The sequence below is a fragment of the Serinus canaria genome, chromosome 23 (assembly GCF_022539315.1).
Source record: "Serinus canaria isolate serCan28SL12 chromosome 23, serCan2020, whole genome shotgun sequence".
In the NCBI taxonomy this organism is placed as follows: domain Eukaryota; kingdom Metazoa; phylum Chordata; class Aves; order Passeriformes; family Fringillidae; genus Serinus; species Serinus canaria.
The window spans coordinates 5278784-5305103 of record NC_066336.1 but is presented as its reverse complement, the minus strand read 5'-3'; the positions used below and the strand labels follow the sequence as shown (position 1 = coordinate 5305103).

Sequence of the window (26320 nt, the reverse complement as noted above, 5' to 3'; positions counted from 1 at the left end):
TCACTGCCTTCCTCTGCCCAGAACCAAACAGATCCATTTGTGTCAAACAGCTGCTCCAGGACCTCCTTTTCTCCATCTCCTCCTGTGTAGGAACATTTCCAGATAAACAGCAGGATTTCAACATTGCTCCAAAGGTCTCCCCATGCAAGCCATGTGTGCCCAGCAATGCTCCCCAGCCATGCTCTGATAGCAGCTCTGATAGCTCCCCTTGCCTCGGGGAGCGTGTGTCCCCAGCAGATGTCACACCGGTGACAGGTGAGTGCTGCAGCTCAGTTGTCACAAGAACGGCAGAGCAGCAGGTGGCAGCTGTAACCCTAGAGCAAAGCATTGCTCTTTGTCTTCCCAGCTAAATCTGGGAGCTGGCACTGCTCACTCCCCTCCCCAGCAGCAGTCCCGAGGGAAGCTCGGCAGGGATCCTTGCCCAGGGATCAGCACTCTGCAAGCCAAGGATCCCATTCCCCCTCCCTGTTTGTTCCTTTATTTTGGCACTGGAGGGTGTTTGAACACCATGAAAAATCACTGGTGAGTTTTTAACAAGTTCTGGGAAGAAAATCTTACACGAGGGAAAGGAAAGCTCTGGATTCTGGAGACAGAATGAAGGAGAGCTCCCAGACTCTCAGAATATCCTGAACTGGAAGGGAGCACAGTGATCATTAAATTCAACCCCTGGCCCTGCACAGACACCCCAACAACCCCACCTTGTGCTTGGAGCATTATCCAAACACTCCTGGAGCTCTGGCTGTGCCCATTTCCTGGGAAGCCTGGGCAGTGCCCAGCACCCTCTGGGGAAGAACCTTTCCCTAAATCCAACCTAAACCCCCTGAGCCAGCTCCAGGCATTCCCTCAGTCCTGTCCCTGCTCACACTGACCAAAGATCAGTGCCTGGCCCTCTAAATAAAATAAATTTTGTAACAGAGGGTTGATGTGACCAAATGAATGAAACTATTAATTTTAAGCAGAATAGATGATAATTACACATTACTTCTCATAATACAAAATTCAGGGAAGCACTCGAGTGGCCATGGGTTCAAAACCTCTGAAATGGGAGTGCTCCTTCCCTTTGACAGCTCAGCTCACCCCAAAGTGCTTCAGACATGCCAGCCCAGTCCCTCCTGTTTAATGCTCTCCTAGGAATGTCACAAACACAGCCACCAAATGAACTTCACACCTGAAGTCTGGTGCTGATCCTGCTGGCTTTCATCTTTGGATGGTGAAGCAAACGAGGTTCCTAGAAATGGCTCCTAGGTTCTGTGCCAGATTTGATGGTGAATTCATTCCCACAGGACACCACAAGAAATATCACCTGCTCCTCACATTGCTGGGAAGGGTTTTGCCCGAATGCTGGAACTGCAGGACCACCTCAAATAAATGGAAAATCAGCGATCTCTGTTCTCTGCCCCTGCCCCAAACTCTCAGACACCACCATGGGCTGCTGGGTACACAAAGCTCCCCTGCTCTGAGGCACCAAGCCTTTGTTTGCTGGAAAAATGAAATAAAGCAGTCACAGCCCACCAACACCTGAGAGCTGCTGGAGCTCCTGGTGCAATCACACACTGCCAGGATTTGCCTGGAGCTGGCAGTCACTAAAGAGATGTCAGGCAGGCAGCAATAGCAAGGTTACCCCAAGGGCCATTCCTGGACAGGGTTAAAATATTCAGAATTCAGTTCAGATGCTTTGTGAGCTTCTATGCTAAAAGAGCAGAGCATACTGCAGTGCTCTGGATTCTGTAGGCACCTGTCCCTCCTCAGATCATTTGGCCAAGGCACTGATTTGGCAGAGTGGGGGGTGCTGGGTGGGCACTGCAGGGAGCAGTGAGTGTCCCCAGCTGGGCCATCCCCATTGTCCAGGGAGGGCTGGCAGGGCTATATTTGACTGCAGGATGGGCACTCCAACATGGGGAACATTCTTCTGGGGAGAGTCATCCTCGAGTCATCCTCAGGGGAAGGAAACCTCCTTTGTCCCTTGCCTTGCCTGGGGATAGGGGCTCTCCTTGCAGCCTTCACCGGGTGAGTTTGGTTTATCTGCAAATAAACTGCTCTTTATGCTGCATTTTGTAGGATCTTCAGAGCAGCATCAGTTGTTTTGTGTGACAGCTTTGTTTGATTTGCACTGCAGAAGGAGATTATGCTTTGTGATTGTATCTGCTTTAATGATTGTTTTTCCAGTGTTGTTATGATGAAAATCCTGGTTTGCTTCATGTTTTCTCACCAGAATCTGCTCTGTTTTAATGGCATGTTTAGAAAATAATCTGCATTTGAATACAAAAGGGTAGGTTTTAGTAAACCCATTATTTAGTAAAAATGAATCTGTATCAGTAATTATTCATGAACATGGACACAAGGCTCTGATGCCCAGGATGACAGGACTCATTCTGCAGCTGAAACACTTCTCAAGACAGCAGAAATGATGAGATTACAATTAGTTTTTTTCTCTTAAAAGCCTGCTTCATTTTCTTCTTCTTTTACTTGTCAGCATTTGTTGTTTCTTCCAAAGTTAGTGCCCACGAAGCAAACATTATCAAGTTAATTCTGTATTTTCATTTGCATGTTGGGATATTTTGCATTCACCACAACAACCCTGCTTTTCCATGGACTGTTTATAAGAAATTTATTTACATCAACAGAAAACTGTACAAGTAAAAAAACTGCAGGAGAAAATTATATTGGGAAAAGCTGAGGGTCTGTATTTTTATCAGGTTCAGATTCGAAAGCAGCAAAGCTCAAATCCAGGTGGAAGATTTGCCAAGGGAAAATTTCAGTCATGGAACATGAGCTAGGGAAAGATTTACAACTATGCTTGAACAAATTCTATTCAGCAACAATTACATTTGCAAAGCTGCTTTTCCAAAGTAACCCGAGCTTTTGGACCCTGTGAACGTGCCAGGGCCAGGATCCTGCTGGGTGGTTGGGATTTAACTGCAGGGACAGGGAGATGAGGAGGGATCCATGTTCAAAATTGCCTTTAATGCCCACCCATTAATGAGGGCTAAAAGCAGCGAGCTGTGGGTTCCCAGAGCAGAGACTGGGACCAGCCAGGATGGGAGCCAGGAGTGCCAGTGTTTGCTCCTGTGCTCCACCTGTGCACTGGGATTTCTCTGGGAAGCTTTCCTGATCACTCCTTGGGCAGATCCTGCTGTTCCTGAGGCACTCCTTGTAGGCTGACATTTGTTTTCTCCATGATTTTTCAACCTTTCCCTAAGAGCTCAGGAGAAACTTGGGATGCAAAGGACTGGAGTAAGCATTCTTCTCTTGGAGTGCTGAGCTGGGACTGCTCTGTGTGCAGCCTGGGCATGAGGAATGACACATTTGGACACGGGGGCATGAGGGAGAGCTCTGCTTCAGCACCTGGAACTGCTGGAGCACCCTGGTTTGGTGGGAGCTGTCCCTGCCCATCAGATGGGCTTTAACTTCAACCCAAACCATTCCAGGATTCCTGATGAGATCCTGGAGAAACAAATCTGCCCACAAGGGGCTGTCTGTTCCCTGTTCTGGGACAGCTCCAGCTGCCTTGAGAGACTCCATTCCTCCCCATGATCCCACTTTCCACAGAAGCATCATGAAGCAAACCCCTCTCATAGTGTGGATGTCAGAAAATGTTTTTATATGAACCTTCACTCACAACCCCTAAAGCCCAAAGCTGAGCAAGGACTTTACAAGATTCTGTTAAAGTCTCTGATTTGAATGTTTTCATCTGTTCCAGCAAGAAAGCTTGGCTTTGACATCTCACCATGGGAACCCGAGCCTTCTTCCACCACAGAGAGGAGGAGCAGAAGGAGGAGAGGAAACAGAGCTTGGAAATGACCTCCACAACCAGGAAAAAAAGGTTTAAAACCAGGTAAGTCCCAGAGTCAGGGACAGGTTCAGTCCATCAGGTGCACACAGGGCTTTCTACACATTCATGGATTTGCAGAATGCTGAGTTTGTGAAATGATGGAACATTATCTGGATTCTTTTCCATGAATCTGCCCCTGGAAGTGAGGAAGAGGAGACCTTCAGCCTTTCAGACCTATCGATAGCAGCTGCCCTGGCCTTGACCTCTGAAACAGCAAAGTAAGTCAGGAATTATTGTAACTCCAATATAACCATTGTGGGCAACATCACAGCTCTGTAGCAGGGTCACAGCTCCCAACTTACTCTGTTGGAAAGAGAAAGAGCAGGATCAAACCAGAGGTTCTTCCTTTAAAAACACCAGGCCTCAACTAAAATGCAGGAAATTAAAATGATGCTGCCATGTAATAGTGAGGGACATTGCCCTGCTTACATGTAGGGGTGTGAGAGATACCAGATTTTAAAGGAATAAATGGAAAATACTGTCAGATTAATTAATGAATAGTAACAGATGGAACTCTCCCTGTTTCCCAGAAAATCTCAGCCACATCTCTCCTCCCTTTGATCCTTTTCCCAGCTTCCTCCCCAGGATGAGAAGTGGCCAAACAGTGGGTCCCCTTGGAAGTCTGACCTCTTCTGGGAGTGCTGGTTCCTGTGGGGGATAATTCCCTGACATTCCTACCCACACTCTATCAGCTGGTGTTTCTGTCCTAACCATTCCTGATTTAACCAAAAAGTGTGCTATATACAAAAAACACCCCTAAAAAGAGAAAAAAAGTTTTATCTTGACTTCTGTCAGCTTTTTACCATCATGTAGTTCCAGGGAGTACAATCTGAGAAGGGAAGCTGAGCTCCTGGAGCTGGAACAGAGGGGGCAGAAGAGGACTCGTTTTGGGAATGACATGGAGAAGATGGAAGAGGAGCTCATCAGGATCTGCAGGCAGCTCCGAGTGAGGGCTGACAGGAAGGGCCTGCGCAGGAAGGTCAGAGCAGACCCCTCTGCTGGCACCAGATGCCAACAGGGCTAAAGCTGTGATCCTGCACCAAAGCAGGTGTTAGGACAACCCCAAAGTCCCTCCAACTAAAGGCCTTGCACCCCTGCCACTGAAACGTTCCCAGAGTCCCTGGTGTCAGAGCGTTTGTGTAAGAGCTCCCCCTGTGCCTGCCCTCACCAGTGTCTCCTGCACAGGCTCTGCACAAGGCCTGCCTGCAGAAGGAGCTGCTGGAGCTGCGCGCGGCGCGGGCGCCCCTGCTCTGGATCCCGCTGCGGGCACACGCCGTCTGGGAGAGCATGGATGTCACCCTGGCATGCACCACCCTGGGCACCCCTGTGCCACAGGCCACCTGGTATGGCACTGCCAGCACGGCCCACGGGCACGGGCACGCGGCAGGGACAGCCCTGTCCTGGCACCAGGAGGGAGGGAGAGCTGCAGAGGTCACAGAAAGTACCTCAGGGTCCAGAGGTGTTGGACCAGCAGGGATGTGGGGGCCTGGAGGCAGTGACATTCCTGTGAGATCCTTCTGGGACAGGGCTGGTGTTCATGGAGGTTTCCCTGGAGAGTCCTGTGGGATCCTTCTGGGACAGGGCTGGTGTTCATGGAGGTTTCCCTGGACATTCCTGTGGGATCCTTCTGGGACAGGGCTGATGCTCATGGAGGTTTCCCTGGAGATTCCTGTGGGATCCTTCTGGGACAGGGCTGATGCTCACGGAGGTTTCCCTGGACATTCCTGTGGGATCCTTCTGGGACAGGGCTGATGCTCATGGAGGTTTCCCTGGAGAGTCCTGTGGGATCCTTCTGGGACATACATGGCTGGTGTTCATGGAGGTTTCCCTGGAGAGTCCTGTGGGATCCTTCTGGGACATGGCTGGTGTTCATGGAGGTTTCCCTGGAAATTCCTGTGGGATCCTTCTGGAACAGGGCTGATGCTCATGGAGGTTTTCCTGGAGAGTCCTGTGGGATCCTTCTGGAACAGGGCTGATGCTCATGGAGGTTTCCCTGGAGAGTCCTGTGGGATCCTTCTGGGACAGGGCTGATGCTCATGGAGGTTTCCCTGGAAATTCCTGTGGGATCCTTCTGGGACAGGGCTGATGCTCATGGAGGTTTCCCTGGAGAGTCCTGTGGGATCCTTCTGGGACAGGGCTGATGCTCACGGAGGTTTCCCTGGACATTCCTGTGGGATCCTTCTGGGACAGGGCTGATGCTCATGGAGGTTTCCCTGGACGTTCCTGTGGGATCCTTCTGGGACATGGCTGGTGTTCATGGAGGTTTCCCTGGAGAGTCCTGTGGGATCCTTCTGGGACACGGCTGGTGTTCATGGAGGCTTCCCTGGAGATTCCTGTGGGATCCTTCTGGGACAGGGCTGATGCTCATGGAGGCTTCCCCGTTTCCTTTGCTTTTCCCGCAGGCAGACTTGGGATTTAAGTCTCAAAAAGCAGAACCTCCTTTCAGCACTAAATCACCACAAACACGCCCCAGCAAGGCCTGGCTGTCTTGGGCACCATGAGAGTTTCAGCATTAAGCTGCTGCTGCTTCTACAGTTTGTAAAATACAACACAGCTGTCACTTACTCCCTTTGTATATTAACCAGCCTTAGGGGGAGAGTGTTATGGACTGGGCCTGAGTGCAGCACACTCCAAAATACCAGAAAAAAAATGAAAGACCACCTCAAAAGCCCAATTTGCAAAGTGTATTTTGATCAGTTTGAAGTGATTGGCCACTCCTCCTCTGGAAGGTTTAAGTGTGCAAACATTTGCATTACTAATGACTCGTAGGCAGCAGCTCTGCCACTGTGGGAGCTCTGCATGTCCTGTGTCCTTCCAGAACGACCTCTCTGAATTATTCAGAGGGCAAAGAGAATCTGAACCACCCACACATCCCTGGGCGCACAAGGAAGAGACATCTGTGAGCTCGCTCACAGGAGCTGCAGGGCAGGGGATGTAAAGCCAAGGCTGAGCAGCCACACAGGACCAGGGAGGGCTCTGGGTTTCACTGCCAGACTGGTTTGGATTAAGAGGGAGATCTGTAAAAGAGGGAGCTGTGTCTGCTCCTCTTTCCTGTGGTGGTTGATGTGGGTCCTCTAACAGTTTCCTTCTTCTCCACCAGGTATAAAAATGGAATCCCCATTGATCTCCGCCGAGCCCCAGCAGGAAAATACAAGATCAAAAATCAATTTGGGATGCTGACCCTGCACATCAGCAGGTAATGGCTGTGCCCTTGGGATGCTGACCCTGCACATCAGCAGGCAATGGCTGTGCCCTTGGCTGAGCAGCTTTTTCAGCTGAGTGAGACCTGCTCGCCCTAAATTCCCAGTCTGGGTATGATAAAAAACCCAAGTAATTCTTCTGGAATCTGACCTTGCCTGCCTTTAGGCTGTTGTGTTTGAGCTAAACCTTTGCCAATCTCCACAGCAGTTCACAAGGTTTAAAAAAAAAATCTATGAAAAATAAACCAAAACCAAACAAAATTTAATGGCTTAATTTACTTCCGCTCCTTTTTTTATGTATCAGCAACATTTTTTTCCTTCAGGGTAAGGAATGCACATTAAGAACTTCATGAGCAGACCAAAAAATGTGATTTGGGATGGATCAGTGTAATCAGAACAACATTAGTTCTAATCTATGAATTATCAGTGATAGACAAATGCAAATCTTCAGTGGAATCAAATGCTCCACAGGCCTTTTGCTTCTTCAGTACTTAAGATGTTTTCCTTCTGGGTCTCATGAGAAAAAATTGACTACAAAGTACCAGAAATCCTTGTACTTGAAAGGAAAAGCAGCTCCTGGATGAACAGCAAACACCCCTGGGATTAAAGGGGAATAATCCCTTTGAATTTGTCCTGTGAAATATGAAGGAGGAGAATTTTTTTTTTTTTTTTAGATGCTCCATGGAAGATTCTGCTGAGTACAGTGTGGAGGTAAAGAATCAGTATGGTGAAGCTTATTCCTTTGCTACAGTGCTTGTCAGGAGTAAGTACAAATATTCCTTTGGGTTTCAACTTTCCAATACTGCAGAGTTGTCCAAACATTTCCATTATTTGATAGGCACACACAGGCACTCTGGAAAAGGATAGAACAGTTTCTCTTCCTCAGTCTCTTCTGGGCCCAGCCAAAGGTTTTCCCTTCAGATTCCATATGGACACAGCTGTCCTTTCACTGGGATAAAATTGTACTAAATTTAGGTGCTTATTTCTTCTGGACTGCTATGAAACAGCTCCACAGTGGAACTCAACAGGCTCACAGAGAGTCTGCTAAAGATAAGCAAGAAATGGTTCCCCAAGAACTGGGGCTCTCAGTGGGACCCCTCAGGCCATTATTGCAGAGAATGCCAGGTTCTTCCCTGAAATCAGTAACTACCAAGGGCAAATGCAAGATTTTCCTCTTGGATTTGTGCTGGTCTTAAAATAACTGGCACACACTCCACAGATACAAACTGTGCACAGCCAAAGCCAGACGTGGGGAAGGAAGTAAATAAACCACCAGCACTTAAAAAGGGAAATAATCTCAAGCTTTAGGAAATATGCAGAGCAGTCTCACAGGATCACAGTTTAGCTGTTCATATTTCATCTATTTATATCTAAATACAATTTTGTAATAAAAAGCATGGACAGAACAGACTTACAGGGCTGTAGACAATGACACCCTTGAGTGGGACTGACAGAGCCTTCTGCCATGGCTTGTGTTGTTATCACACTTATTTTCACATGCCATATTTTGATCTGAATTCTGTCTGGGATGCAGATCCCTGAAGGAGACTGTGACTCCAGGATTGTAAAAGCAGTGTATAATCACACCTTTCAGGTCCTTTAATTAAACAGTGCCAAAATTCAGCATAACTGGAAATATGCAGCAGGCATTTATCAGTTCTAAAGGGACACCAGCCCCAAAAACCTTCATTTGCATCCTTCCCAGAGTCCCCCTACCCTAATGCAGGAAAAGTTACCAGGAGGTTCTCACAGTGTGGCCACAACAGGAGCTGCCCTTCACCACAAAGCAGCGCCTGAAGGAAAAATTCCTTGCCAATAATAACCTGCTCCTCTCAATTCCATGAGGGATCTTTAGGATCAGAGCAGGATGAGGATGGAACAGGGGCTGTGGTCTGGCACAGAAAGGCCTGGCTGGGACAGCTCTCCTCACCTCTGAGTGCCTGGTTAACCTGTCCCTCACCAGGGACAAAGCCCTGCAAAGCCCTGCAGACACTGCTCCTCCCCCAGAGCCATCCCAGTAACCCGAGTCTTCCTTCTGCTGTCTGCATTTACTGCTCTGAAAATAGAGATTACAGCCAGGCCTTAATCCTGCCTCCACTGGAAACATTCCTGGTGCCCAGGCAGGCCATGGCATCTCCTCCCCTGGGCCCTGGCTGCCTGCAAAGGCCTCGATGCCAGGGGAAGGTCCCTGGGATCCACTTTCCCTGAGACATCACTGAGGGCTATTTAACTTCCAGGGCTTTGTATTTCCCTCCTCTCCAGTGGTCACACTCCCTCCTCAGTTTTTGGTCTGCTACTGCCAAACTTCAACCACTGGAAGCACAGGCTTTATTTTATGAGCATTGCAACTTGAGAGAAAAATACCTCAGTTTCATCCTGAGTGCATCGGTTCTTGGGTTTCAGCTCCAAATGATTTCACGTGATGCTGTGACACCTCCAGAGAATCCAGGAACAGCTGATCTGGGGACATCCTTCCCTGAGCTCCAGGAACTGCCTCTGTCTCAGCACAAACAGCGTTTTCTTTGCTTAAATCCTCAAGTCCTGGTCACTGGTAGTTTCCAAGAATCCCACATCATCCTCTGGGAATGCTGTTAGGACCCAGGGGGTTGCTTTTATTCAAATCTTTATTTCATTTGGCTTTAACTTGGCTACTTGAAAAGGCAGAAGGCAAAGTGACAAAGCCCTCCTTAGCTCTGAAAAACCGAGTGCATGTGAGCATTAGGAGCAGGATTGCTTCCCCTGGAACAATTTCCTCTGCAGACACATCCCCAGAGGCTTGTGAAGGGCATCAGCTGTCAAATGAATTGAACTTTTAACCCATGGTGACACTTTAAAGGTTCAAATCAAGGGCTGACTTGAGGGAAAAACAGTTTGCTGAGCATCACTGGGTGTTATCAAGAAGACAAACCCTCCATGAGATTTGCTAAGTGTGTTTTCCTCTTCTCTTATAGAATATTATGGAAAGGAGTCAGGATTTGATTCAGAAATATATAAAAGTGAGTAAATCATGGATGTTATTATTAATTATTTTTACAGCCTGATGCAATTGCATTATTTTTTCCTGTCAGCCTGACTGCACAAGTGCAAGGCTCACTCTAAATATATGACAATAACAATACTACAGGAGGAAGGCCCTGGAAGTCTCTTTATCATGCTGACTTTCATTCCACAGGATCCCTTCTGGCCAGAGAGGCAGATTTTGCTTTTCCACTGAAACCCTTATTTGCAAGAGAAAAGGAGCCTTTCACCCTCTCCTGTTATTTCTCCTCTGATTTACTGGACCACCAACGAGGCATCACCTGGTTCAGAGATGGTTCGTAGGCAACAGCTGAGTGTATGTGCATTTACCTCTGGGAATGTTCAACTGGAATTCACAGCTGTGACTGAATGTTCACAGGAAAAAAAAAAAAAGATAAAATCATTAAAATCCAGGACTCCTGAGCTGCTCTCAGCTCTGCTCAAGTTACAGATGTTACTATTTAATGTCTGTCTCCTCCCTGTTTGTAAAGGATGATACCATTGAAATGTTTTGGGGGTAATGACATTCCTGTTCATAAGAATACTTGAAGAGCTTTAGTTTGAAAAGCCTGTGGTTCTCCAGTGAGAAAACCTTCTGGATACTCTGTGTTGTTCAGCTTGGGTTTTTTTGTGGATCAGAGTCCACAGCTGAAATTCAGAGGCACAAAAATAACCCAGGAATGTCTTAGAGATCCCTCATCTCATTCTGTGCTTTTTGAGGCATTTGGGAATAAATATTGCCACTCCCAACCAGGCAAATCCAGGTGCATTTCCTTTCCCCTTCTGCTGCTCCACAGGGGAGCTGCTGCAGGACTCAGAAGGTCAGGAGCTGAGGTGCCAGGAGCGTGAGGCCTCTCTGACAGTGCCGTGTGCTCACAAGGAGGATGAGGGCTTCTACACCATCCGTGTCCCCTCGCTGCATGGATACAAGGAGCAGACCACTTATGTGTTTGTCAGAGGTACCTGCAGATCTCCTTTCCTAAGACCTTGGCATAAAGGAATTCCCCCCTCACACACAACGAAAACAGCTCCTAATTTTGTGTGTGGATAGGATTATCACAATGACCAACTCTTATTTTTGCTGGTGACTTCAGTGTTAGAAAATAGGATTTGTGTTACTGGGATAGGCCCTTAGACACTTAAAATTAAGCTACTCAATGAACATTCTGGAAGAGAAAAGAACAAAACCTGCCACCCCTCACCTGGTGTTTTGCAGATGCTGCAGCACTAACAGCTGGTGCCCCAGGATCCCCCCTCAACGTGAGATGCCACGATGTGAACAAAGACTGCCTGGTCCTTTCCTGGGTAGCACCCAGCGATGATGGAGGAAGCCCCATCCTGGGCTACCTCATTGAAAGGTCTGTAAGGCATCATCTTGAGCTAAGAAACCTCATTTTATGGTGGAACCAGAACAAAGGAAGCCTGTGAGCTGTGTGTCCTTGCAGGTGTGTGGCTGGCTCAGAGGAGTGGGTGCAGTGCAATGCCCAGCCTGTGAAGGGCTGCAGGTGCCCAGTGCTGGGCCTGGCTGAGGGACAGACGTACCAGTTCCGGGTCAAGGCTGTCAACAAGGCTGGCACCAGCCACCCTTCAAGGGCCAGTGACCCTGTCACCACCCACGACCCCAGCAGGGACAAGAGAGTGACAGGTTGGTACCAACCCCAGGACAATCTGCTCCCTCAGGACCAGGAGGCTGCAGGAATGACTGAGTGCAGATTGTCCAGATCCTCCCTGTTCCCACAAATGTCTTTGCTGAGCCCATCTTGGGAGCATTCTGAACAGAAAAAGCTCAAAGTGCCATTGTTTGTGACATAAAATGTCTATAACTGTGCACAGAGCCAATGATCCAGTCCTGGGTTCTGTCTTTCTCCCCAAGCACCTCCTGTGGGTGGGTAACTCTGCCCTGTTTTCATTGCAGTGATTCCATACGACCAGGGCAGGACCATAGAAATATCCAAGGATGACCTGGAGGGTGAGTTCAGATTTCCCCAAAGTGTTTGTCTCCTTCTTCATACTTAAGAATCTTAATTTATAGTAGGAGAACAGACTCCATTGTAAAAGAGCTTTAATTTTCCTGCCACATTATCACTAAAGCCTTTTCTGCCTTCCCATAGGACACATTAAAATTCCCTTGCCACCCACCAATGTTCATGCAAGTGAGGTCAGAGAAGATTATGTGGCTTTGGCCTGGGATGAACCAGATCCAAGAGGCAGAGAGCCACTGAATTACTATGTGGAAAAGGTAAGAAAATAATATCACACAGAAGGGGAGCTGCAGAGCAGAACCATTTCTTTCTTAAGTGGGCCATGGCAGAGGTGAGGCCATTCCCAGTTAGGAACTGGGGAGATCCAGCCTCAAACCCAGCTGGTTCAGCCTCCTCCAGCCCCACAAGTGCCCTGGGCAAGGCCCTGAATCTGACTCAGCTCAAGGACTAATGATTAACAAGGAATGGACAAGGAATTTTAACACCACAGAACAGTGGCAGAATTCTAACAGGAAGAACTGTTCTGGCCCTGAAAGCTGGAAAAGCTGTGAAGAACTGAGAATACCTGACTGTCCTGTTCCCCACTAATCACTCTATGGGTTAATTAGCATCTTCTGCCTGTCTCCTTTCATGCATCCTTGCTTCTAACCTCCTGTAGCAAAGGGGCCCTCTGCTGCCAAGGGTGAAAAGTGTGGGTACATCAACAAGAAATACACAATTTACGGCTTTGGTTTGTGTTTTGTTTGAAGCTTTTTAAAATTCCTTTCCTACAAAGCCCCGCTTTGTTATTGGTCAGGAGGGTTTTGTGCTCACTTCAGCAGTTGTAAATCATCTCCTTTTTCGTTGCAGTCTCTCGTAGGCAGCAGCTCCTGGCAGATGGTGAACCTGGACACGCCAGCAAATTCCCCAAGATTTGCACTCTTCGGTCTGGAGAAGGGAAAATCCTTCCGGTTCCGCGTGCGCTCTGTCAACAAGTTCGGCATCAGCGAGCCCTCGGTGCCCAGCGCGCCCGTCCCCGCCGGGACCCAGCCCGGTAACGCTCTCTGCTGTGCCCTGCACCGACCCCGGAGAGGGGACGGGCTGCCAGCAACGAGGGACATCCCCTCTAAACCTCATGGTTTTAACTCCTGCTCTGCTGTGCCCTGCACCGACCCCGGAGAGGGGACGGGCTGCCAGCAGTGAGGGGGATCCCCTGCCCACACTCCCCTCTAAACTTCGTGGTCTATGGTTACACAGCAGTACTTTGATATAAGGAAATCTCTTGAAGCCCTAAATCCTCCTTTAATTGGTTTGCAGTTGGTCAGGGCAGTGTTAATCTGAGCAAGCAGTGAGCGGGGAATTACATTTAATAAAATAGGAACAGTTGAAGCCTGTGTTTAATCCAAGGATGCTTCCAGCATGGTGTGAGGGAGGTGACAGTGTGGGAGGAATGACAGGAGCCTGGGCTGGGGGGCTCAGCCAGCACAGCAGCCTCTGCAAGGCTGCTTTGGGTTGTTTTCTCCCTGGACTGAGATTGCAGAAAGAGGGCCACAGGCTCATGTTGGTGTTTCTCTTCTGCAGAGGGATGAGCACTGACTCTTTAGTTGTGTATTGTCCCACACTGGAGCTGCTCCAGTGTTCACTCACAGAGGGAAGTGCAGAGGGGAGCAGGTCCCAGTTCAGGGTGGAGCCAAGGACAATCAAGATTACCTTTGTTCCTCCTCTACTTCAGAGGTGTTTGGGGTAACTGCAGAAATCAGTGGCAGAGGAAGAAGACATCTGGCAAACCCAAGCACAAAAACAGATCCTGTAGAGCAGAGACTCCTGTCCATGGCATTTTGCTCCAGAATGGTTTGGGTTGGGAGGGACCTCAGAGCTCGTCCACAGGCAGGGACCTTCCACTATCCCAGATTGCTCCATCCCTATCCAACCTGGCCCTGGGCACTTCCAGGGATGGGGCAGCCACAGCTTCCCTGGGCAACAATTTGAAAATGGTGCTCTGGAAAAAGTGAATAAATCAAACAGGCCAACTCATTTATAATAGTTTGGCCTTTTTAAAGTTACGGACTTTAAGCCTCACTGCTTTTTTCTGTGGTTTTTTGTTTGTTTCTTCCCTCTTTTAGCTCCTCCACCTCCACCATCTCAGGTTTTGGCCTTCAGAGACACCAAGACATCTGTTGTTGTGCAGTGGGACAAGCCCAAGGATGGCCTGGAGCCCCTTGGCTATTACATCTACTGCCGGGAGACGGGCACGGAGCAATGGCAAACAGTCAATAACAAACCAGTGACAGGCAACGAGTGAGTGCAGCTCTCTGCCCTGCTGAGGGATGACAGGGGCCCAACCTGCATTCCTCTGTTTCTGCCTGGAGTCGTGTTTCAGATAAAAAAAGAACTTCCTTCAGTCCCCACGCACAGGCTGGCAGGCACACCACCACCAGGGCCTCTGGGAGGGTTCAGGATTGCTCCAAGCCTCAGCCAAGGCTGTGTACTCTCCACGGGCTGGGCTGTACAGCCCCACTGAGCCTGGGGCACCAGCAGAACCACATTCCATGGGTTTCCCTGTTTTCCACTAGAGTAAGTTGGTGTCAATCACATGCAGTATTTACAGTCTCTCTCCAGCTGTGGGGGTCACATGTCAAGCAGAGAAAGTCCATTAAAAAGTCCTGTTCATCTCCCTGCCCATAGTGATTCCTCTCCATTGATCCAAACCCACTGTGAGTTATCTGGAGCCATTTCATGTGACACATTAATTTGTAATGACAAACAATGATTTTGCAAGAACTAAACCTTATTAAGGTGTGTTGCTGTCTGTTTCAGCCCTGTTTACCTGTGCATAGGCAAACACAAACATATTAATTTGCTCTACCAGATTTACTGTTCCTGGGCTGCAGCCTGGAAAAGAATATGTGTTTTGTGTGAAATCTGTCAGTGATGCAGGACTGAGTGAGAGCTCACCAGAAACAGATCCCATCGTTGTCAGGCCAGCAATTGGTGAGTAGTGACCTAAATGAAACCCCTCCAGCCCCATCTGTCAGGCACAGCCACCACTGCCTGCTACGGTGACAGTGTCTCAGAAACAAAACAAAAGGGAACTCATTTTCTTGTACCCTGCAGCTTCTGCCATCAATTACACTTGCCAAGCGTGGACAGAGTTAATTAATTAGCATTTTGACCTAGCAGTGTTACATTTGTGGTGTTAATTTGGCTTTTGCTGTGACTCCCAAATGAGAACGTGGACGTTGTGCTGACACTGCTGTTCTGTCTGTCCCCTGCTGTTCCGTCTGTCCCTCTGTGCCCAGCCTGTCCCTCGGCCCCTCGTGACTTTGTGCTGCTGCACTGTGGCAAGGCTGAGATGACCATTGGCTGGAAAGCCCCGAAGCACAAAGGAGGAACAAAGATCCTGGGATATTTCCTGGACCAGCACGACCACTCTGAGCCCGACTGGCACGAAGTCAACACTCGGCCGATTCCTCAGCGCGTTTGCACGGTATCCATTTGGGCACAGCTGGGAACAGCTGCATCAAGGGTGAGCTGGGCTTTTTCTGCTTCTTCAGTGTCCTGCTGAACTGACCAGGCCTGCCCTTCTGCACCCCAAGGTCAGCAGCCTGCAGGAGGGGCACCTGTACGAGTTCCGTGCCCGTGCCATGAACAGGGCTGGAGTTGGGGAAGTGTCCGAGCCCAGCGACTTGTTCAGATGTGAGGAATGGACAATGCCAGAGCCAGGTATCCCTCATGGAAAACCATCCAGGAGAATGTCATCAGCTGAGTTTGTTATCTCCTCACTCTTCCAAGGGGTTTCTACCATAGAAATGGTTGCTCCCAGGACAGAAAAGCACAAAACACTTCCAGGGGTGTTCTGATGCAGGGTGTTGTTCCTGCATTACACAGATAGAGCACCCAGGTATTTTTAATAATATTGTTTCCAGAGAATGAAGAATCAGGATCTAGACTCTAAATCCCCTTTTCTTTACACCACAGCAAATACCATTAAAGCAGCTGATGATGCTATTTCATAAACCTACCCCTAATTACCATAGAAACCATCCCCTACAGACCCACTACTCAACTGCTACCCTAAACTCTGCTCTCTGATCCCAGGCCAACTGCAGTTTTCCCTGTTCCCTCTGTGCCAGGCCCTCCTTACGATGTCAGGTGCACTGAGGTGAGGGACTCCTCCCTGCAGCTGCACTGGGAAGCTCCTCTGTACCTGGGGGCAGGGCCAGTCACAGGGTATTTCATAGACCTGTGTGAAGAAGGCTCAGAAGAGTGGAAACAGATAAACAAGCAGCCCACAGCCACCACCCACATGAAGGTCTGTACCTGCTCTTAGTGTCCAAGTGCTGCTTGTCCTAGTCTGACATTAATTGCTGGCTGTGTTCCCTGCAGGTCTCAGACCTGGAAACAGGGAAGTGCTACATTTTCCGAGTACGAGCGCTGAACAAGGCTGGAGTTGGACCCCCTTCACTCCCCTCGGACCCTGTGGTGGCTAAAACCAAACCTGGTATGAAGCTAGAAGCCATGAGACTGGGCCAGTCTGTAAATAAATGTATGATTTGGGTGAAAATCTGCTTTGTGATGCATCAGCTATTTGTTTCACAGCAAGAAACACTCTCAGTAAAATAAAGATTAACAAATCAAGCTGCCCAAATTAATTAGCTTTAACTGTGCTCTGTGTGGTTTGGTTTTGGGGGTTGTTTTTGAGTTAGATGTGCAGAAGCTCAGCCCTGATCTGCTTTGTGGGTTTTTCACACATCCAGGCACAAATGAAATTGAAGTTGGGGTGGATGAAGAGGGTTTCATTTACATGGCCTTTGAAGCTCCTGAAAAGAATGACTCTTCTGAATTTATCTGGTCAAAGGACTATGAGGGACCTCCAGATCCTGAGCGAGTCCAGACTGAAGAGAAAGGCAATAGGTGAGTATCTAATGCATGCTGAGAAAATGAACTGGTGAGTAAAGAACACATTAAACACCAAGAAAAACCTGAAGCCAACTGTTTCCCTGTCCTTTCCCTGATTCCCAGCCCTGGAGTCCATGAAATGGGCTGGTCAGTGCAATCTGGGGAGCAGCTGCCAATCCTGTTCCCAATATCTTTAGATATTGGCTCCTCAGAGTCATTTATAAATTCCAATGAGTTCTACATTTCCTCTCCTGGGTGTATCAAATTCTGGCACAGGAGACATAATTTCTGAGGAAAATATATAATTTTTGCTATTATTCTTTTTACTTCTAGATCAAAACTGATACTGAAAGAGCCCTCAGAAAAGGACCTGGGTGTGTATTCAGTGGAGGTCACGGATGTAGATGATGATATCTCTGCCAGCTGCACTTTAACAAAAGAAGGTAAAAACTGATAATTGCCAACAACACAAAACTAATGTGCCCTCATTTTCTAATCTTAGGTGGTTAGAGGAAAGTTTCCTGCAGAAGAATAGGGAGTGACTAATGTCACTTAATGGTATCACTAAAAAGATGTTTCCCATTCCTTGAAGGCTCAAGGGCAGTTTCTTTTACAGTCCCCTGAGGAACCATTCCGTGCTCCTGCAAAGTCATTTTTCCACTGCAGTTCAGATTTCACACTTGGCTACACTGTTGCAATGATTTACAACTTCTTTAGCACGCTCCTGAATTGATCCAACCAATGCTTTATTCAGATATAACCAACAATTCCCTTCACCACCTTTTCTAGTCCTCCCCATTATTGAATGGTTTATCTTCTTTTTGACATAAAGTTCATCAATAAATTTAAATTAAATTGATACAATTAATTTCTATTGGCCTAGTGTTGACTTTTAATTCTCTGCATTTCAGATCTGGACAAGTTATTGAAACGTAGCCACGAAATCAGGAACCCACGTAAGTTGAAGCAGCAAAAAGTCACGAGCAGGGGCCAGCCTGGGAAAAGGGAAGCCAGCAGAGCCCTGGCTGGGCCAGCTCCTGTGGTGTGCCTGGGATTCCCCTGGTGGTTCTCTCTGCTTGCCAGTGATCAAGCTGATATCTGGCTGGAACATCGATGTTCTGGAGAAAGGAGAAGTGAGGCTGTGGCTGGAGGTGGAGAAGCTGTCCCCAAATGCTGAGCTGCACCTGATCTTCAATGACAAGGAGCTCACCAGTACCCCAGTAGGTTTTATTCTGCACTTCATCTTGACTTACTTCCCCACTGCTGAACATGGCACGTTCCCAGTTTTCTGAATTCCCATCAGATATTTTGATGGGGATTTTGAACTGAATACAGGCAAATCTCATGAATTCTAAGAGCAGATGGAAGTGATTTGTTTCTCAGTCCAAAGCACTGGAAATAACCCCGTGTGTTCCAGCACCCTCCAGCCTCCTCAAACATCCACAAAAATGTTCAGGCCTCCTCCTTGTCCTCCCATATCAAATTAATATTGGAACATTTAAAAAATACTCGGAATGAGAGGACCAGAGGGGAGAACAGTTGAGAATGAAGCACAAATATAAATCACGGGCTGTCAGCTGAGTGCAGAGCAGCAATGCCCAGATAACAACCAGGACCCCCAGAACAAAGGATAGGTCCAGGCCAGAGCAGTTCAGAGCTGTCAGTGCCCTGCTGGGGGGGTTAAATCAACATGTAACAAGTTTATCTAAGGCTTTATCTCTTCTAAAATCTGTCTCGTCTCCACTGGAGAGCTAACAGGGATCTGCACAATTTCTCAGGCTCATTGCAAGGACAATATTTGCTCAGAGCAAACGGGGCAGTGAGGCAGAACGATGATGTTTGTGTTCAGGCACCTGGCACTCTCGGGTGCAGGAGCTCAGTGGTACCTGCAGCTCAGCAAGAGGGGGAAATATTCCTCATCCTGGCCAAGTATGGAACTACACATCACAGATTATAACCAAGTGCAACACTTCCATGCCACTGAAGATCACAGATACTCTGGTTTCAGCTCTGGAATACCCAGGGATGTTTTGGGTTAGGTGGTTTTACAGAACTTTCTCTCTGCTGGAAGCAATTCTATCATTCCTACACAGATAAATAACAGATGAATCCCAAACCTGGCACAGCACAGTGCTCTGCCTTCCTCATCCTGTAAAATGAGGGGAGTTTATAAGGACACAGGTACAAAATAACTGCAATATCTGCTGTGCCAGGAGCAGTTCTTCAGTTTATCCTGTTTCCTCTGTTTTACACAGACACACAAAATCAACTTTGTCAAAGAGAAAGGCCTCGTGGAACTGATAATCCAGGATTTCAGTGCTGATGACAAAGGGGTGTACACAGCCCAGCTCAAAGATGGGAAAGCCAAAAATCAATTCACCCTTGCTCTCATAGATGAATGTAAGTGAAATTCAGGATCAAATATAGACTGCCATGCTCAGTGGAAACTTTGTGAGGCACTTAGGGCCCCAAAGTATTTCCAACAGTTCTAATGGCACACTGGGAATGGGGAGAGCAAATTTTAGCCCAGATTTAAAGTCCAGGAATCATTTAAGAAATGATCTGAATCTCTCTTTACCATAAATTAAAGCTTTTAGTCTTATAAATAGGTGCTTGATGATAAAAGCAGTCTGCTGAAGTGGAATGCTTAGTTCTTCCTTCCAAATGTTTTACATATTAGCTTGCAGTGGTGAACTGTGCCATGGCAGCTGAGTGGAGAGTGTGTAGTCATTTATCTCAGGGCAGGATCAGGCTGGAAATTCAGTGTATTTAGCAGCAGGTTCGCTGCACTAAAGGTAATAAAGACAAGGAGGAAATATCTCTATTGTAGAGGAAATATCCAGTAACGGGGGGTTGCTGACTTTGTCCTTTGCTGTTCCATAGCTTTTGCTAAAGTGGCAGAAGAAGCTGAAGCAAAACGGAGGCAATGGAAGAAAAAGCAGGGTAAGGTCAGCCAAAGGTTAAGGACTTGTCAGAATGAGGCCAGGATGGCAAAACCCAAAGGAATTTATTTCACTTCATCATCCTTTTAAACACAGTATACAAGCTGATTAAGACACTAGATAAGACTCCTTGTTTTCAGATACTTTGCCCTGCCCTTAAAAATCAAATAATTAGTTAGAACTAGTTTTAGCCAAGCTAGGCAGATTTATCAGTGGAGATCTTCTGCATCAGTGGTGTGCCACTGAACACTTTCAAACTCTGAAAACTGTCCAACCTGAATATACATTCTGTAATTAAGATCCACTTGTAAAAAACAGGATTTCTAGCTAAGTCTGTAAAGATCCATGCATTCCACTTTCACCTCCCACCTTATGTTGATGAATAAAGAAGTTTGTAAATCAAGTTCATTGGAAAAATGAACAGCTGGAAAAGTGATTCCCTGTTAGTGAGGATAAAAAAATTCCCTTGTTAGTGACTGTGACAGCACGTTATAAATCCAGGCTCTCCTCGGCTTCAGAGCTGCCCAGTATGGGATGACAGGATCTAAAGTAATTTATTTCAGTTTCCCCTCCCTGTTCCCTACAACCTCGGGAACTCCCAGGTGCACTGCGGGAATCCAGCACTAGATGGAAGCATTCCCGCAGGAAACACGGCAAAGGCACCACGAGAGAGATTTCATTTCTTTTCCAGGTCCACATTTCATAGAGAACCTGACATGGAAAGTTTTGGAGAGCTGTGAAGTGCTCCTCACCTGCAAGGTAACAGAATTCCTTCAGCATTCAATTTTAGGTACAATTTTCAGAGGATATGAGCAGCGCTCGTGCAAATGCTTTGCTGCATTTGTAAGGAGATGGTTTCTTTTGGGCAGAAATTTTAACAAAGAAGGGAAATTCTCAGATTCTGGAGTAATGTAAGTGATGATTCATAGTAGTATATCCAAGAATTAAGAAATTAAATGGATTTTGACTTCTAAATGTTGACTTCAACCAGGCTACCAACTTGAGGAAGGACACCAGCTTCCAGTGGTTCTTCAATCACAAGGCACGAGCTGGCGGAGTGTTTGATCCACAGACTGGGATGGGAACTCTGCAGATCCCAAAGGTGAAACACCAAACAGCTCAGAGGTCCACAGGAAAATGGCAAAAAAAATGGGCTGATCTTATTCACATTCCATGTGGGTTCTGGGTAGCGCCCACTGAGTGAAAGAAACACTGAGAAAAGCCAAAGGTTGGCTTTTCTCAGTGCAACAGGTTCTGATTCTGAGTTCTAGTGGAGTTCATGGCAGGGGATTGGAACTAAACAATCTTTAAGGTCCCTTCCAACCCAACCAGGCTGTGATCTGAAGATCCTAATAAGAAATAAGCTTTTTCCCTTTTCTAAGCCCTGCCCTGTTTCAGTATTATGGGAAATTTCTCTGGGAGGGGTGTTCTTTGTTTTGGGGCTTATTTGGGTTATTTTAATCAGTATTTTACACATGTATTTGGTAGGTAACCAAGGCAGATGAGGGCCTGTACAAAGCAGTGGTTTCAGATAATAGAGGAGAGGACTCCACCCAGCTGGATCTCACAAAAGGAGGTAAGAGCACCTTGGATCACACAGTAAGACACACTCACACCCCTGCCCTGAGTTCATTTTGGATTTAAACCCAAATATCCTCACTTTGTATGAAACCTACGTGTCTTACATGCTTTTATAGGAGTTAAAACCCACACTAAAAAGTTACTGGTCAAATTTTAAGAGTTTCCTGCTCTGCATGCTGATGTCATTTCCACCTGCAGTCATTTCTCAAGCCAGGACTGCATTATAAATTCTGCCAAGCCCCACAGATAAAAGCTCAGGGATATTTCAGGCACTTCAACCCAGAATCAATCAGAAGGTTCTGCTGCCCTAGATTAAATGCTGCCCCGACATCTGGAATCCATCATGTGAACCTGGTACATAAATCTCCTGTCTGGGAGGCACATGGTGAGTGTGAAGGAAGATAGGAGCATCTAAATTTAGTAAGAAATGCCCAGAATCCGAAAACAAATGAATCAGAGGCAAAAACTCCATTCCTAGTGAGCTCTGCCACAGAAAAAGACAGCAAATAACCTGTGGATATAAAACATCCTCACCACAGTGAAATTAACTGGCAGATTGGATGTGGTTTGTTATGATTTATATTTATAGACACTTAAATCTTTGTCTTTCAGCCTTTGAGGAGCTTCTGAAGGAGCTGTGCAGGATCAGTGGTATGTCAGCTCTCAGCACTGCAGCACGGGGGAGAGGTGGGATGGCACAGCTGTCCCTGGGTGGGGAACAAGCACAGCACCACCCCCACCCTGCTCCTTTGGCTGGGATTTTGTTCTGGAACAGGTGAATCTGGGCATTCCTCCTCAATTTCAGTCTTTGCCTTACACCACCAGCTCTTTCTGCCACACCTCTGAAAATCCAGCCTACTGAGGAGGGCATCAAAATCTACACAGTTGTCAAGTACTACACAGACTACATGAAAACCACCTGGTACCACAAGTAAGTCCCCAAAGAATATTTGCAAAGCTTCTGGAGCACTGTTCCTTCTAACTGTTTATCCAAAATTAAACATTTGGGCCTGAGCCCATAAATTTTTTCAGGCAACTGTGGATTTGTCTGAGTAAGGGCTGAAATCCACAATTCACTCCCATCCTGGAACATGTCTGAGAATTCCAGAATGGAAAGTCATGTTATTTTTATCGTAGCACTGCAGAAATATTTATAAGTGATCACCTTTCCTAGAATAATAATGATGTTGCACTTATGATACTGCTCAGTTACAGCCTCCTCGGTTACAGACAGAATTTTTTCAAACACTTTATTTTTACTACTTCATGTTTTCCTAAACCACTCTCTTCTCCCACTCTGAATAAAAAATATGCCCAAAATTATAAAATTCTTCCCAAACACTGACTAATTTAGCCTCATGATGTCTTCCTAAATAGAGAGCTGGTGTTTTATTAGATACCACCTATACATGTAGATAAGGAGGTGAATTTTTAGTAACATTCAAGGGCTAAATACTTACAAATATTCAACATCTAAATGGGATTTAATCCCTTAAATAAGAACTAAGAGGTCTTTTGTAGAGTTTATGAAGCTTTGGCAAAGTTCCCCAAAGTACAGCCCCATGGGATTTCCTCTCTATGAAATGAATCCTGACTCCCACACTTCCAACCACGACAGGTCTAGAAAAAAGTGATTTCTCAGCTCTGCTCAATATGGCTGAAATGACATCACTTGCTTACTCAGGGAGAAACAACTGGAAAGCCGTGACAGGATGAGAGCTGGGAGCACCATGAACCAGATCTGGCTGCACATCCTGGAGCCTGGGGAGGCTGATAAGGGCAAATACACCCTGGAGATATTTGATGGGAACAGCTCCCACAAACTGTCAACAGACCTGTCTGGGCAAGGTGAGCTGAGTCACTCCTGAGCTGCTTTCCAGGAGCCCTTCAAAGCTGGGCAGGGATTCCTCTCTCCCTTCTGGGGCTGGAGCTGATTTCCATGTGGAACTGGGCTAAGGAGGACAGGGAAGAGCCCACAGAAGCAAAGGAGAGGGGAAGTGTGCAGGAGAAAGGATTGAAGCCTTTAGGGAGCCTTGGCACTGCTGGGGAAAGGATGAGAAGGGGGCAGCTGCTCCTGGGATGTGTCCAATTCCTCCCCTGGACAACAGAGCTCACAGGTGGCATCTTGGAAAAGAGAACTTCTATTTTTACAAAGGCTTTTCCAAACTGCTGGAGTTTTTTTTCTCCTCTGAACTTCTCTTTGGAAAGAGAGAACTAAGTCCCACTTATTTCAGCAGTACACAAACAGAGCTGTGTTTCCTTAAGGCAGGGACAGATAGCATCTAGAGGATAATTACATTTATCCATGGAATCCCAGCACTGGTGACAACAACATAATGCTAAATCTACTGAGTTAAACAAAACTAAAGGCAACTTTCCCTAAAACCTTTCATTCTTGCAGTTTTTGAAGATGCCCTGGCTGAGCACAAGAGGCTAAAGTAAGTTCCTCCTAAATATTTTCACAGCTAAATCTATTTTGAGTCTCACACTCATTATATTAACACTCTATTAAATTGTTAATATAATGGCTAATAAATAAAACCACAATCATTTTCTCTCCCTTTCAGGGAAGCAGCAATAGCAGAGAAGCGTAAGTAAATGAATCTCTTCCCTTCAGTGAAACAAAGCCAAGTTTGCTGATAAGAAGAACTAAAAGGTTCTATTTGTTCATTCCCAGGTCGTGCCAGAGTTGTTCAAGGTCTGCCAGATGTTGCCACCATCATGGAGGACAAGGTACTATTGAGTAACTCCATTAAATGGTCCTGCACAGACACAGAAGGATTGCTGATGGGAGGAAAGATCCCTGTTCTCCCCTCCTGTGCACTGCCAGCAGCTTTTCTGAGCTGCTGCACTGCCAGAGGTGGGAAGTGGTGCCCTCCTGGGCCACCTTCACTGCCAGACCTGTTCTGTTGTCCTCCCATTTCACAGGATTGGACTCTGAAGGCCTTTAGGTGCTGGGCCTGATTTGCCCATCAGCCCAACTCCCTGCTTTCATTTGAGTCACATTCCCCTTTACTCAGGCAGCACAAAACCCCTGCAAAGTAACTGCAAACTCACCACGTGCCTGTTCCAGTGCCACCTGACAGCACAGGAAGCTATAAAAAGACAGTGAGACAAATATGAGTCAGGCCCAGTGAATTCAGGCAGGTTAATCCTGATTGTACTGGAGGAAATCAGGAAAAGGAGTATCAGATATCAGTGTTGGAATGTCACCTAATGAAAATGTGAGAACTGATTTTTATTGCTCCTAATTTAAAAGATGTGTGGATGTGGCTCTCAGGGACAAGGTTCAGTGGTGGCCTTGGCAGGGCTGGGTTAAGAGCTGGCCTCAATTTTCAAGTTTTTTTCCAACCTAAATGATGCTGTGATTCTATGAACTGAATTTCCCTGCACATTTACAGCTCCATAATCCATTTCTGCTCTCTGTTTCACCACAGACCCTGTGCTTAACTTGTTGTGTGTCTGGAGACCCCTACCCAGAGATCACCTGGTTCAAAAACGAGAAGGCCATCGTGTTTAAGGACAGATACAAGATGGATGTGAAGGGCTCAGTGGTCACAATCACCATAGAGAGAGTCTGCAATGAAGACACAGGAAAATACAGCATCTTCGTCAAGAATAAATATGGCTCTGAAATAGGGCAGGTCACTATCAGTGTCTATAAACATGGGGAGATCCCAATAGGAACAGAGCAGGAAGTCCCAGCTGGGATTACCACAAAAAAGCTTAAATGAATTAATTGTTTCCTTGAATTTGAAAGGAATTTAACTCCTTCAGATGCCTTCTGGTGTCTCTGTTTATTTTAGCAATATTTCAGTGGTTTGGCAGTTGTTATAGAACAACTCTGGTGGGGGGGTGTGTGTGTGTGTGTGCTCACACGTGTGTACACTGCATGTTCACCTTCCAGAGAGACTCTGCCCTGGTAAATCTCTGTGGGAAATACCAGAGGATCCACACGTGGGGCTTTCAGTGGAGGGATTTTGTATTCAATCACCACATGTAACAGATTTTCTTGTAGCCTGTGTGTGTGTGTGTGTCATTAAACTCAAACCCTTGGTGACATCTCAGCACTGCTTTGAGTATATCCCTGATGAAATCACTCCACCTGTGGGTGCATGGGAAGTCAGGACACTCTCCACACATAAAAATGACCCTGCAAATCAGGAATTCTCACAGGTAAATGTAATTACAAATCTGGCTCTTTCTGTGTGAACCTTCTTTAAAATTACCTACTAAAAAGGGTGGTGAATAGATAAGAAAAAGCTGAGCATTGGGTCTCTAACTAGAATGAAAAGTTAACTTAGAGAGGTCACCCACCCCTGGGATACAGGCTGTGTTTGAATTAAGCAATCTAATTGCAAGACACATCTAATGAAAGCCTTCCAAAATCAACAGTCAGGCCTGCACAGACAGCAAGGAACATCACTCAAGGGCTGGAATGAGTGAAGAAATCCTTGTGCAGTTGGTGAGAAGAAAAAACAACATATCCTATTTGCTTCCTGCACTCACTCTCCAAGCAATGTTCCATGTTTTGTCTTTTATCTTCTATTAAAATAAAAATTAAAAAGAAACTGAGTTTAATTCAATTCAGTTAGGTGCACATCACTGACATCTGCTGGATAAAACCATCACTCATGTCCCACTCCAACATGATTTTGCCTGTCCTCTAGCAATGGGAGGCCCACAGTTTTGAAAGAAATTGAATGATTTTATTCATTCTATATCCACCATTTAAGGTTCAAGTGCCCACAGCAGAGAACTTTGTTATAATTAGGAAGTTCCTGCTGTACAATACCAATCACCTTGATCTACTGTAGCTTTATCTGAAGAATTCTACTCAAGACACAGAAAATGTGTTAAACACAGAAGTTGTGGACAAAGAGCAAA

The 26320-nt window shown here is 46.6% G+C and overlaps 1 protein-coding gene across 1 annotated transcript; it reads left to right on the top strand.

Annotated features, from left to right (window-relative positions):
- The first annotated feature begins 1924 nt into the window (after nt 1-1924).
- Nucleotides 1925-25500, top strand: MYOM3 (myomesin 3). Its single transcript, XM_018923647.3, has 37 exons — nt 1925-2007; nt 3701-3835; nt 3976-4050; nt 4646-4811; nt 5018-5175; nt 6933-7028; nt 7707-7795; nt 9984-10028; nt 10205-10345; nt 10848-11009; nt 11267-11408; nt 11496-11695; nt 11966-12019; nt 12162-12289; nt 12882-13065; nt 14135-14309; nt 14881-15002; nt 15311-15498; nt 15608-15734; nt 16145-16323; nt 16398-16512; nt 16769-16925; nt 17244-17353; nt 17822-17866; nt 17994-18130; nt 19166-19310; nt 19794-19853; nt 20544-20611; nt 20844-20954; nt 21341-21428; nt 22046-22084; nt 22259-22364; nt 23118-23281; nt 23835-23871; nt 24001-24023; nt 24111-24166; nt 24871-25500. The coding sequence occupies exons 2-37, from the start codon at nt 3729-3731 to the stop codon at nt 25165-25167; spliced, it is 4296 nt and encodes a 1431-aa protein (XP_018779192.2). The 5' UTR covers nt 1925-2007; nt 3701-3728; the 3' UTR covers nt 25168-25500.
- The last annotated feature ends 820 nt before the right edge of the window (nt 25501-26320 follow it).